Source organism: Benincasa hispida, chromosome 10, assembly GCF_009727055.1.
Source record: "Benincasa hispida cultivar B227 chromosome 10, ASM972705v1, whole genome shotgun sequence".
Taxonomy (NCBI): Eukaryota; Viridiplantae; Streptophyta; class Magnoliopsida; order Cucurbitales; family Cucurbitaceae; genus Benincasa; species Benincasa hispida.
Genome location: NC_052358.1, coordinates 48,257,040 through 48,270,374, shown reverse-complemented (window position 1 = coordinate 48,270,374; position 13,335 = coordinate 48,257,040). Strand labels below are relative to the sequence as shown.

Below are 13,335 nucleotides of genomic sequence, written 5' to 3'. Positions count from 1 at the left end.
GATAAAATTCCTCTACAAATACAATCTTCATTCTACTTAAATAGTTTTTTTTTTCTTTTTTTGGGGTCACCTATGAGTGATTGAATTTTTAAATTTGTATCTATTTAGATGTTGAATTTAATAGCATCTGATAGATCTGTGTGTTTTCAGTTTTATTTCTAATAAGTCATTAAATCTTAAAATGTTTAATAGATATAGGATCTTTCAATTTTGTGTTCGAGAAGTCCATGATATTCAAGTTTTTAAAAAACTAATTGATCTATTTGATAAAAAATGAAATTTATGTTTGATGAGACTTTAAAATTTCAATTTTGTGTCTAGTACGTCCATGAATTTTAACGAATTCTAATAGGTAAAGGATCTTATTAGATGTTTTTTAAAGTTCTTAAACGATATAAATACAAATATGAAATGTTTATATACTAAACTTGTGACTTTAAAAAAAGTTGTGTTTTGTTCAACCATCCTCATTTAACTAATCATTTAGTAGTTAATCAAAACATAGTTTAATTAATAAAGCACCTATTAGCATTGTTAAAGTAGACGACTTAATCCCTAGTTGAACTAAAAAATGAAGTTGAAAAAAAAATCAACTTATTAATTCCCCAAAACTTATTATTATTTTTTTTATTTCTTTGTTATTATTATTATTACTCTCTTTCTTTCTCTCTCTATATATAATTTTTTACGATTTATGAAGTTTGAAAATCAAACTTTTAACTTTTAAAGTCGACGGTGCAAACTTTATTTCAATTAAATTAGGCATATAATGACATAAGTTCAAGCTACATATCACATATATTCTACATTTTTTCCATTAAAAGAATAATCTACTGAACTTAACAAAACTCAACTAAATAATTGAAGAAATAAGAAGTTTAAGAAAAGAAATAAGTTAAAAAGAGAGAAATAGAACTCACTTCTCTCTCTTTTAAGAACTATGTTAAAGATGATATTATTAGGATTGGAAAAATTTTTCAGGGGAACCCGTCCCGATCGGGATAGAGAATCCCCGATTTGACTGGTGATAGGGTCAAACCGGGGATTTTCAGGGAGCGCGGCAGGGACGGGGACGGTTGATATATTTATATTCTTATAAATATGTATCTATAATATATAAAATAATTTATTTATATATATGTTTATAATGTATAGTGTGAGATTAAAACCCAATATTAAATATCCAATTTCTATCTTTAACTCCAAAAAGTCAAGCCCAAATATAAAAAACTAAAAAAAAAGCCCTAAATTGAATATGGTAGGGGATTCTCCACGGGAAACTAGTAGGGAAATCCCCATGGGAAACATCGATGTACAGATAGAGTGATGGTTAGTTTGTATTTTGGGGAATAAGGCAACCTCAAGTCAGAAAGTCTAAAGATAAAGTTCGTTATGGAATTTCAAGTAGACAGTCGATTTACCTTATTTGGAACTACAATGATGTATTTATAGGAGTAGTTGACCTAAGTTGTCCCGACAAGGTTTTAGAGTAACTTTGAGATAATTCTTCATCTCATTGAGCCGAAAGAACATGCCCCTTGTGTGTTGGCCAGGATCAGCTGAGGCTGGGGATAAGCACCTTCCCCTATAGTGATGCTTTGGGTTGGGGCACACACGAGACATCTCCTAATAGTTATGTTACTAAGTTCGACCTCGATCAAGATTGAGGTTGAGCACAGTGATTTGGGCTTTGACCCGAGTTAAATCTCCCTCATAGGCCCGAAATGAGCACATGATGTTATTTTCGACTCAAGTCTCATGATTTTCTTAGTTTTGTTGGTTCTATCATTATTTTATATCGATTATACCTTTGGTCCAAAATGACCCAACCTCATATATATTTATTTATTTATTAGGTAAGAGAGTTGGAAACCCTTCAACTGTGACGGCGTATAAACGGCTCGTTTTCTCTAACACTGCACTTCCTTTCCTTTTTAATCCACATAAAACGGTGCGTTTGGATCGTTAAACGGCGTTTATCTCCATTGTTGTTCCCAAACGAAACCGCAATAACAACACACTAAATACAAAGCCATCTACAGAAGAAGAAGAAGAAGAAGAAGAAGAAGAAGAGAGAGAGAGAGAGAAAGGGAGAGATGAGCTTTTCGTCGACGGCGGGATATCTGGCTCGGCGAGCCGCCCAGAAGGAAAGGGTTCGGATCCTTTACCGGCGAGCTCTCAAAGACACTCTCAATTGGGCCGTCCATCGCCATCTCTTTTACCGAGATGTATTCGTTTATTTTTTCCCCCATTTCCACTTCTCCGTTTTGACATTTCTTCGATCCTCAACTGATTTTGTTATTGTTTCTTTTAATCGTCTTTTGTTTCAGGCGTCGGACCTCCGGGAGAGATTCGAGGCTCACAAACACGTGGTTCGTTCTCTGTCTGTTCCTTTAATTTTGTTTCGATCAATTTTTTGTTCTTTTCTGTGTTTTCGTTGATTTGAAATTTTCTGCACTGCGACCTCTCTGTGAGTTAATTGACGTAGGGATGTGGATATAAACTGATGAAAGATTTTTTCTTTTGGGATTGATGTTTGAGCTGTATACTCTACTTTTACTCGCGGGGGTTTTTCTTAATTGCCTTTTTCGTGTAAATTGTCTTGCGTTACTTGATGAAATATTAAAATGTAGTTTGTATTGATAGTTTTGGATGAATGCTTATGTGGGGGATGGACATTGTTGATTGACCCTTGAATATCGTCTGCTTAATGCATTAGGAAAAGGTGGATTCCTCGAATAATTGTTATGATATCCTGGGAATCAAATACGATCATTTTTCAGATTCAAATCGTGTTAACTTGGAAGTTTTGTAGGAAATCCCATATTTAAGGATTATGTTGCCCCCAATTTATGTTTCAAATAAGCAAGCATTCTCTCATAGAAATTATTTTTCCTATGATGCTTGTCTTGTATATGTGCATAGCTCACTCCTGATTCATGCAGTTAAATAAAAAAAATCAAGTTTGAAGACTGATGTTGGACGGCAGTGAGAAATTTATGAGAATTAACTTGGAATGATACTTGAAACTTTTGAGGGGTCTTATTAAACTGAGTAGGACTTAGAGATCCAAATTGCTCTAGGAAATTGGGTTAAAACTAAAATCTGAGATCTTGGATTCAAGCTGTGAAAGGTCTACATGTATAGATCGACATGATCTTTGTCAGCAAGCCATGATTTCTATGCTATTGATCTATTGCTTATGGATCCTTTTTGGGCTGGATCTGCAGGAAGATCTCGACACAATAGACAGGCTGATAGCTGATGGGGAAGCTTCCTATAATAAGTGGCGACATCCTGATCCCTATATTGGTAAGCAGAATCATGAATGAATTTGATCACATGGCAGTTAATTAAATTAAGGTTGCAAAACCGAATGATGTTAATGATTATGTAATATGGTAATGATGAAATTGACTTCTCTTAAGATCTTGGTCTTCTACTTTAATCAGTCCTGTAGATATCAGATATGCTTTCTGTTTATTTGAAATGCCACTTAAGCGTTGATGTTCTCTTCCTCCCTTTTGAATAATAGAAATTGTATTGCAGAAACAATATAAACAAGATATTATGAGTTTAGTTAATATATATATATATATATACCTATCGGTTTTCTCCATTTTAAGATTCTGTTTAGTAGGTTGAAATTATTTATTATAGTAAATAGCCCCAAATTATAAATTTTCCTTTCAAGGTTGTTTCTTGAGTATCTAAGAATCTAAGATGCTTGCACGAAATTTTAGATATTATTATTATTTTTTGGAAATAGAAACATTTTATTGATGAATGAAATAGGTGATTACAAGAAATCTCTCCAATGTGAGAGAAAGAAAGATAAACTATACAAATTTAAAGTAGACTCATAATTACACCAATTGAGAGCATGAATAAGCACAGATTCAGAAAAACTGTCAAAAGGAAAGAATATGTCTCTAAAGAGGCGACCATTGTGATCACCCCAAAGAGTTCAAAAGAAACTCCTCACAATAGCCAACCAAAGAATTCTTCTAGAACCACCAAAGAATTCTTCTAGAACCACCAAAGGGATGCCCCATGAATAGAGTAGCCAAGAGTTCATAAATAGAAATAGTGAGAACCAAAGACCATCTAAAATAATATTCCAAAAGACACCTCACAAAGGAGCAGTGAGCAAACAAATGAGTCTAAGATTCATAACTATGACACCACATAGAGCATCAAGAAGAAAAGAGATGCATAAAAGGCATACGGCGCTGCAATCTATCAACTGTATTTATGTAATTTTTTTTTTTAATCTTCTTTGGATAGAGGCCTTTCCAAATAGACAGAGATTCTTCCGATGAAGATCGACAAAACCAGTCAAATCGACCATAAGGGAATTGACAATATAGCAACCTGAAGAGTCTAAAGGCTAGGTCTTGACATCAGCAGTAGAATGGTGTCTTACTGATGTGAGATGGTGCGATAAGATAGCCCATCCCGAAATTTCCTGATCATTAAGATTACGACGAAGGTGACTGTCCTAAGAATCAGTATCAACAATCCAAACATTCGTCACCATATCATTAGGATGAAGGGCAAGAAAGAATAGATGCGGGAAAGTTGTAGATAATATACCACAACTAAGCCCAAGATCCATCCGAAAAGAGGTAGTAGCACCATGACCAATATGTCGATGAACATGACTAGCAATCGACTTAATGTTCTGACAAATATATTTCCAGGGGGGAAGATTAGAACCATGGTATCTGGAAGATGGCCAACCCCTAGCAAGGAAATGATGTTTAGCAACAATAACTTTCCGCCATAACGCGTCAGGCTCAGTAAGAAAACGCTAGATCCATTTATCCAGAAGCACAAAATTCCGATGATTGAAATTACCAATATCAAGGCCACCCATCAATTTGGGACGTTGTGTAGTCTCCCAGTTCACATTATGCATACCACCCTCTTCACGAGCACCTTCCCAAAAGAAATCACGAACTAGTTTATCCAGCAAAGAAATGATAGAGCTGGGAGCTCAAAACAAAGATAAGTAGTATGTAGCAAATTAGACAAAGTAGCCTCAATAAGCGTAGGTCTGCCACCTTTTGAGATATACGCATATTTCCAGTTATGAAGCTTGTGCTTAATTTGCTCAAAAACATGGAGCCAAAAAGCCATAGATTTAGAATTACCAACAAGAGACAAACCCAGATAAGAAGATGGCCACGATCCCCTCTTATAACCAAAAGTATTCAGCATCTACTGAAAATCTGAATCAACGATATGAATACCAAGAAGCTCACTTTTAGCAAGATTATTTATATATTTATTTATTTTTGTTGGGAGGGTTTTTCTCTATCCCCGAGCAGTAGGTTGTTCCTTCTTTTGTTTTAATACAATATCGTTTCTTATCAAAAAAATATTTATTTATTTTTAAATGAGAAACAAGGGATGGATTGTAAACACAAAATGGAGAACAACTGTAGGATGGGGGGAAGAAGAGATCTACGCCTGAAAAGAAGCAACCTACAATATCGAAGCCTTCCAATCATTTCTAATCATGTGTAAGCTATAGTTACCAAAGAAGTTCATTTGGTTTGAACACCACCAAATAGTATGCCACTATGCTGTACATAAAAAAGAATCCACTGAAGACAACCTATTTTGAAAGATCCTCCCATTTCTCTCCTTCCATATCATGATTCATCCACAAAATAGCCCTCAGAGCACCATTCCATAAAATTTTGGCCTTCCCTAAGGGCATTCCTCCTAGGCTCTTCATCAGTCGCTCATCAATCTTCTCAGGGAGACATGCAGCTAAAACTTGATAGAGGGAAAACTATGTTGAACAGGAGAGCGGGCAGTGGGACAGCATGTGATACAAAAAGATTCTTCCTCCTTCAAGCACAAACATAAAATAGATGGAGACTTTCTCTGCAACTTATCCAAAGTATTAAGGCTTTTATGCATGACCAACCAAATAAAGACCTTAACTTTCTTAGGCACCTTTCTTTTTCAGCTGTAGTCCACCATGGCCGTTTTAACTTTAGCATTCAACTTAGTCAGGAAAGTTGGTGGTGAAAGATTATTGTTCTGTGTTTAATAAGATGCTTGGGAATAAAATTCCTTGTGATTATTTTGCAACAACTTCTCCATTAGAGTGAAATAAAATTTGCACCTGTTCTCCAGCAATGGCATTGCTATCAGTTTATTGTTGTTTATTTTGTATATCAACAATGTTACTTTGATATTTTTTAGATTCCCTTATCATGAATTATTAAGTTTATGTACTTATTTAATATGAATATTGTTTACTAAAACTTTATATTTTTTCTAAAAGAAGAAACAACTTCTAGAATTAGTTGTGAAATTATTTGTTTTTGTATTTTGTGAGGACCTTTAGATTAGAAGGGGTAAAGATTGTTGTGCTTATTGTCAAACAATACAACTGGGCGAGAGAGATTAATGGGATTATGATCTCAAAAGTCTAAGGAAGTGAGAAATAATGAAATGGGCTATAGATGCCATGCAATCATGGGAACCTTGGTGTCCTAGATGCTTAGTGTCCTGAATTTCATAAATTAGACCCAGGCATATTGATACCTATCCCCTTAACATCCATGATTACTCAAAGGAACTAGCACCGTATAGGGTTATGAGGATATTTGCTCACAAGATCTATAGTCCTACATGTAGGGGTGAGCATCGGTTGGTCGGAGTCGGTTCTCCGACCGAACCGCCACCAAACCGACTATGGTCGGTTTGGTAAATTTTCAAACCGATCTTGATCGTCGAGAAGTAAAAGTCGGTCGGTTGGTTTTACCTCTTGGGGTTAGATGAACCTTGTCCTCAAGGTTGTAGGTTGGGAATTGTTGTTGAAAGTTGTTAAGAACCATCCAAGTAGCTTCATGATTTGGTAGATCCTTCCAACTCACCAATAATTCTGCTTCCCCCGATTGAGTATCCTTTTGATACCCCAAGATACGGATACCATCTGGTTTAACCACCCATTCATAGTTATCAGACAAAATTGGGAGTCCCATTTGGAACGTCGATTGGGGTCCCACTACTTTCTTAAGTTGGGAGACATGGAATACTGGGTGTATGGTGGCTGTCGAGGGTAGTTCTAACTTGTAAGCAACATCATCCATTCGTTCTTCCACACGATATGGCCCAAAGTATTTGGAAGTCAGCTTCTCATTTCTCCTCTTGGCCAAGGTCAGTTGGCAATATGGTCGGATCTTTAGTACACCAAATCTCCCACCTCAAAATTGACTTCCATCGTCGTCAATCAACAAATTTCTTCATTTTGTTTTAGGCAATTGCCAAGGGAGCCTTGAGGGAGTCTAAAGCAACATCCCATTCTACCAACTGTTGATCCAGAGTCGCATTCACTATTTTCTGATTGCCATAAGAGATCAATGTGGGTGGGGGTCTGCCATACAATTCTTGGTATGGGGTCATGCCAATGGGGTTATGAAATGTAGTGTTAAACCAGTATTCAGCCCAATAGAGCCAGGCAGACCATTGTTTTGGTCGTTTATTACAAAAACAACGTAGATACCACACACTTTTCAACTATTTTCAATTGTCCATCCGTTTGAGGATGGTAAGTAGTGCTTCTTCGAAGTGTAGTCCCCTGGGATCGAAACAATTCGGTCAAAAAATGGTTGAGGAAGATTTTGTTGCGATTAGATACAATAGACTAGGGAAACCCATTAAGTCTGACCACCTCTCGAATGAATAAATCAGCCATGGTCTTGGCCCTGAATGGATGCTTTAGCGCTAGGAAACGGCCATATTCACTAAGGCGATCGACAACCATAAAGATTGTGTCCACTTGACTTGATTGGGGTAACCCTTCGACAAAATTCATTGTAATGTTCCCACACACATTTTGGAATACGCAGGGGTTGCAGTAGACCTACTGGGCTCCAAGACATCCACCTTATTCTTCTGGAAAACCGCACATTGTTCTACATACTTCTTCGTGTATCACTTCTCATGCCCTCCCAATATAACTCCCCCGTCAATCGTTTGTATACCACCATATCCAAAGTGACCCCTCATCACAAAATCATGATATAAATGCAATATGGAAGGGATTAATTTCAATGATCTCGATAATACTAACCTCCCTTTGTACCCTAAGGTATCGTGGTGCACGGAGAATTTGGAGACCAGATCCGAGTCTTCATGAAGTTGATTCCACATCATCGATAACTTCAAGTCTTTTTGTATCTCTGCTTTCACTACTTCATATCCACCAAACAGGGCACATTCACGGTAGCTAAATGAGGTACATCAGGTAACTTGGATGGTGCATCGACAACCTTGTTTTATGGTCCCGGTCTATACTGAATTTCAAAGTCATATCCCAACAGTTTGGAGACCCATTTATGATATTATGGTGGAATTTTTTGTTAAGAATTTCAGGGCGCTTTGATCCAATCGAACAATGAATCTTTGTCCCAACATGTATGGCAGCCAATGTTGGACTGTTGATACTACAACCATAAGTTCTTGCTTGTATAAAGACTTTAAACGTGCTTGAGGAGACAATACGCAATAGGTCTTTGGTTCTGGGACAACATTGTTCCCGATCCGATTTCTGAAGCATATGACTCAATGATAAATGTTTGAGTGAAATTCGGCAATGCCAACACTGGCAATGTGACCATCGCATTCTTCTGCGTTCAAAAGCCTCGTTCTGTTCGTAATCCTGATGATATCTGCCTGTTCAAAGTAATTGGGTCAGTGGTCCTGCCAAGCTTCCATAATTTGCCACGAATCGTCTGTAATACCCGTTTAAGCCTAGAAATCCTTTAAACTCTCGAAGATTCGTTGGAGCTAGATACTCAATCATCGCTCGTAACTTTTGCAGTTCAGCTCCTACTCCCTCAACTGAGACCATGTGCCCCAAATATTCCACACATTCTTGTGCAAATTGACACTTACTCCCATTCAAATACATAGCATTTTCTTGAAGGATTTTTAATACTAAATCCAAGTGTCGAACATGTTCTAGAAACTCAACCAGGATAAATCAAAATGTTATCAAAGAAGACGAAAATGAACTTACGTAAATATAGCCAAAAAAATTTGGTTCACAAGTGCTTGGAATGTGGAGGGGGCGCTCATTAACCCAAACGACATCACCAAGAATTCATAGTGGCCTTCATGTGTCCTGAAAACTGTTTTCCTACATCCTTCTCGTGCATTCGAATTTGGTGATAATCATATTTCAAATCTATTTTGGAGTATACGACCTTACTTGAATAGAATCTTTTGTCCTTGAGTTCGAAAGTCTATCTTGGAGTTGATTTGCGACCCATGAAGTTCATCGTGAAGCTCATCCACCCTTGGGATGGGAAGCAGTTAGGTACTTAAGCACCTTGGAGAACTACACCCCAAAAGCCAGCTAATAGAGGTGGGAGAGCCAAGCCAAGTACTACATTGGTCATCCCATTCTAACCAATATGGGATAAAGGTAGCCCATACTACCTTGGTTCCTAATAGTATCCCATCTTCGGAAAGTCGACGTCCCAATGACTAAACCTACGGTGGTTCATGTGGAAACTCCTAGTTTGAACCCTCTGCAGGTGCTTTTCTCCGAAACGTTGATAACTGGCTATGATACTAGTATGTAAGGCATCTCCTACTAGTACTCTATTATAGCCCTCATACTAGTATGTAAGGCATCTCCTACTAGTACTCTATTATAGCCCTCAGGCAGTCAGGCTAACACTCCAGCCGATGGGAGAGAGCTGGTTCTCTCCCTCCTCATGACTACTTCTCAATTACAAAAAGCATAATCCAATCAACGTCTATTGTTAGGTATTTAATTACTTTGGAGAACCACACCCCAAAAGTCAGCTATTGAGATAGGAGAACCAAGCCACTTAAGTACACATTGGTCATCTCATTCTAATCAATGTGGGACAAAGGTAGCCCATACTACCTTGCTTCCTAACAATATCATCCTTTGCAAAAAACTTCTGTAAAATATAGTTATCTTTTCTATGAAATATGATCGATGAGTTTGGAACAAGAAATTCTCAATTCTGGAGTATATTAGTTGACTATTAGTTAAGTTGCAGGCATGCGAATGAAAAAACAATCTTCCCCCCCACCCTCTAGATGGTTGCCGGCACTTACCTAAAACTTTGAAGTATCATTTCATTGTTTGTTTTTTCTGTTCTGCTTAAAACAAGGCTATTTTATGCAGTAATTAATCCTAATTTTTTTTCCCCCTTTACTCTGTAGTTCCTTGGGCTCCCGGTGGTTCTAAGTTTACGCGAAACCCAACTCCACCTGAAGGGGTAAGTTTCCTTTAGAAGATTGTTCACATTTTTTTCCATAAATTTTTTAAATGTTCATTCCTTCTCCTCTTCACTTACTTTATTTTGATTTTGATTTTTTTCTTATTATTTTATTTGCATATATCTTTATGCATTACGGAACTATATAGCGTCATCGACAACCTTTCCTGAACATTACTTGAATGGGATCTGTTCTATAGATGGTACAATTGTATCCCTACAAAGAACTAATATAGTATCGCTATCATCATTAACCATCTCATCCTCGGTGCATTTTAAGAGAGGTTATAATGTAGAAAGTACATAATAATTGTGATGATCTGTGGTTTGTTTATTGCTCAAATGAAACGTCTACTAAAATCACAGTTTTGAAATATGTATATTTGTTTTCACGTGGCATTTTCACCCCCAAAGATAAGCACAAGTGTAAGCTAAACTTCCTTTCCCCAGCGATTGGAGCATAGGAACTCAGCTTCATACTCGTTCCCTCCTTCTTTGGCTGTTTTAAGTTCTCTACTCTTTGTCCCTTTGATGAATTCTGTGCAATTGTTAGAGTTTAATCTCATCCGTCAATATGACACCAACATCTATGTGCAATGATACAGATCGAGATCATATATGGCTATGGGCGGGAAGATCACTGAAATCTTCATTATCATGGTAATTAATAAAGGTAAGCTTACATTTGGCTGCCGATGGTAACAAATCTGTATGCAACTCAAATTGGATTGCAACTTGATAGGATTTAATATAATTCTTGTATTATTTTATTTTATTTCTTGATTGTTCACTCCCTTGCAGAGTTTGAATCTTTAGAGCTTTTTTTTTTTTTTTTTTTTTTAAAAAAAAAAAAAAATTATCCAGTGACAAGTTCTATTTCTGAATAATAAAAAAAGAATTGTGTTTTGTACGCGATGCTGGCCACGCAATAAGAGATTATGGTCCTTTACCGAGTGAAATTTGAGAAAAGAGAGAAGTTTCTCTCAACAAACCCATTTTGTCTGATATTGTCGACAACAATTTTCAAATAATTACTCTAATGTTGTGAAGTGTTCAAACTGTTTCTAGAGCAATCATTTACATAATATATACTACAATTAACAATGGTTTTCGATATACAATGACTCAAGTTTTGGATACTTTTTGCTTGGAGGTCTAATGTGAAACACAATGTTTTGATTCAACTATTGCAGGTCGAAATGGTTCGTGGCCTCGTCAGAGCTGATGATGAAAAAAAAGGAGCTCTTTGATGTGTGAACTTGAATGAACACAGATTATAGTCATTCCTTGTTGATTTGCTTTCTAGTTTTTGCCCAGATGTGCAAATTTGACATAGAAAAAATCACCGTTAGAACGGGGTGTGATGCTACAACTTTTGGTTAATTTAAGTGTTCATCCTTTGCATGTACCTATCTTTCTGTGAATGCGGCTAATTTTTATTTTTACTTTTGGTGGGAACTTTGGCTAAGGAAGTCTCCAGGATGAGCAGTTTGCCTGATTGCTTGTAATTGCATCAGATGTTGAAACTGTGAGGATGAATAACATGAATTTTTAAACAATAGGAAATACTTTTAGCATTTCAAAAGCCATTTTCCTTTTTTTTCCCCTCTATTAATTAATTAATCTTTCTTCTTCTTCTTCTTATTATTATTGTGAATCGTTTCACAGTTTAGGGTGTTCTTGAAAAAAATAATATTCATAGACCATCTAAAATGGCTGTTTGTGCATTCCAGAAAGGGGAAAGAAAAGAGTATCTAAACGGATTTATGTTTTAAGATTTTTTTTTGTGGGCTGTATAAATATTGTAGTTTGTGATACATCCAAGAATTAAAATATTGATATGGTATCACGTATGGATATCAAGACTTCAATTTTATAGATATATTAAAATATCAATATCTACATATATTTTTAGAAGTGGAAAAAAAAATAGAAATTTTGTTTGGATTAATAATTAAATTATTTTTACTCTCAAATTAAGTTATGGATATTATTATTAGTGTTTGTATTTATATTGAATTAAATAGATACATGTTTTTTTTTTTAAATGTTTTATGAGCATTTATAGAAGACATAAAAAATATCCGTGGATATTTAGCATCGACGTCGGACCCTTTAGTTTATGAATATGTCAACATATTGATGGATATTTTTATCTTTGAATGTATCTAAGTATTTGTCGTAAGAAAAATTCTAGGAAGTGCTTCTAGAAGGATTGAAATACATATTTTCAAAGTTTATTGTGTATCGTAGTCAAAATCACATTTAAAAATAACTTTAACAAGCAAATAGTTAAAATTGTAGTCAATATTCATTCAAAAAACAAGCAAATAGTTAAAATTGATTTTATCATGTTCACAGTAACCCAATTCTATCATATTTACAACCATCCATAAATATGTCTTTAATTTATCAAAATTAATTTTCATTAAATGATGTTGAATGACTAAAAGTACATGCAAAAGTTATTTTTAAGAATTATAAAATCATTCTAAGGGATTGTGTAAGTGCTGAATTGAGATATGATGTCTGAAATTTATATGACTGTATTTGAAGTGGTGTTATTTTTAGGGTTGACAACAAGGCGGAGTAGAACTCTCCCATCCCCATCCCAACGGGGGGAAATTAATCCTCATCCCTGCGAATTGAAACGGGGATGGGGACGATTCTCTGTTTCATTTAATTTTTCCCGAAAAAATGACAGGAAACTTTGGGTTAGAAGTGCTGGAGAGTCAGTTTGACCCATCCCAAAAAATTATAAAAAAAAAACTTCACTTAATTTTTTAAAAAAATAATATTTAACTTGTACTTCTAACCTCACAAATTTGTTGCATATAAAACAAAATTTTCTTTATTAGGAAAAAAACAATAAGTTAATCTCACCACTTTAGAGTTTGAATTAAAAAAAAAGAAAAAAAAGAAAAAAGAATTAAACAAATATTACACTAAGCAAAATTGAAAAAAAAAAAGCAAAAATAATAAAAATAATAAAAAAAAGTAAATGCAACTTTTTCCAGATTTCTTAAACTTCATATAAATAAAATATATT

General features: G+C 35.5%; 1 protein-coding gene across 1 annotated transcript; it reads left to right on the top strand.

Annotated features, from left to right (window-relative positions):
- Positions 1–2,014: 2,014 nt before the first annotated feature.
- Positions 2,015–11,845, top strand: LOC120089384 (NADH dehydrogenase [ubiquinone] 1 beta subcomplex subunit 9). The gene is made up of 6 exons (XM_039046835.1): positions 2,015–2,228; positions 2,331–2,372; positions 3,231–3,312; positions 10,231–10,286; positions 10,892–10,959; positions 11,480–11,845. Exons 1-5 carry the CDS (start codon positions 2,097–2,099, stop codon positions 10,928–10,930), a joined length of 351 nt encoding a protein of 116 aa, XP_038902763.1. The 5' UTR covers positions 2,015–2,096; the 3' UTR covers positions 10,931–10,959; positions 11,480–11,845.
- The last annotated feature ends 1,490 nt before the right edge of the window (positions 11,846–13,335 follow it).

Bases quoted from the DNA above. Each gene is read 5' to 3' on its own strand.
- LOC120089384 (XM_039046835.1), top strand. From the start codon at position 2,097: ATGAGCTTTTCGTCGACGGCGGGATATCTGGCTCGGCGAGCCGCCCAG. The intron at 2,229-2,330 runs GTATTCGTTTAT...CTTTTGTTTCAG, and splicing joins GCCATCTCTTTTACCGAGAT to GCGTCGGACCTCCGGGAGAG. The intron at 3,313-10,230 runs GTAAGCAGAATC...TTTACTCTGTAG, and splicing joins ACATCCTGATCCCTATATTG to TTCCTTGGGCTCCCGGTGGT.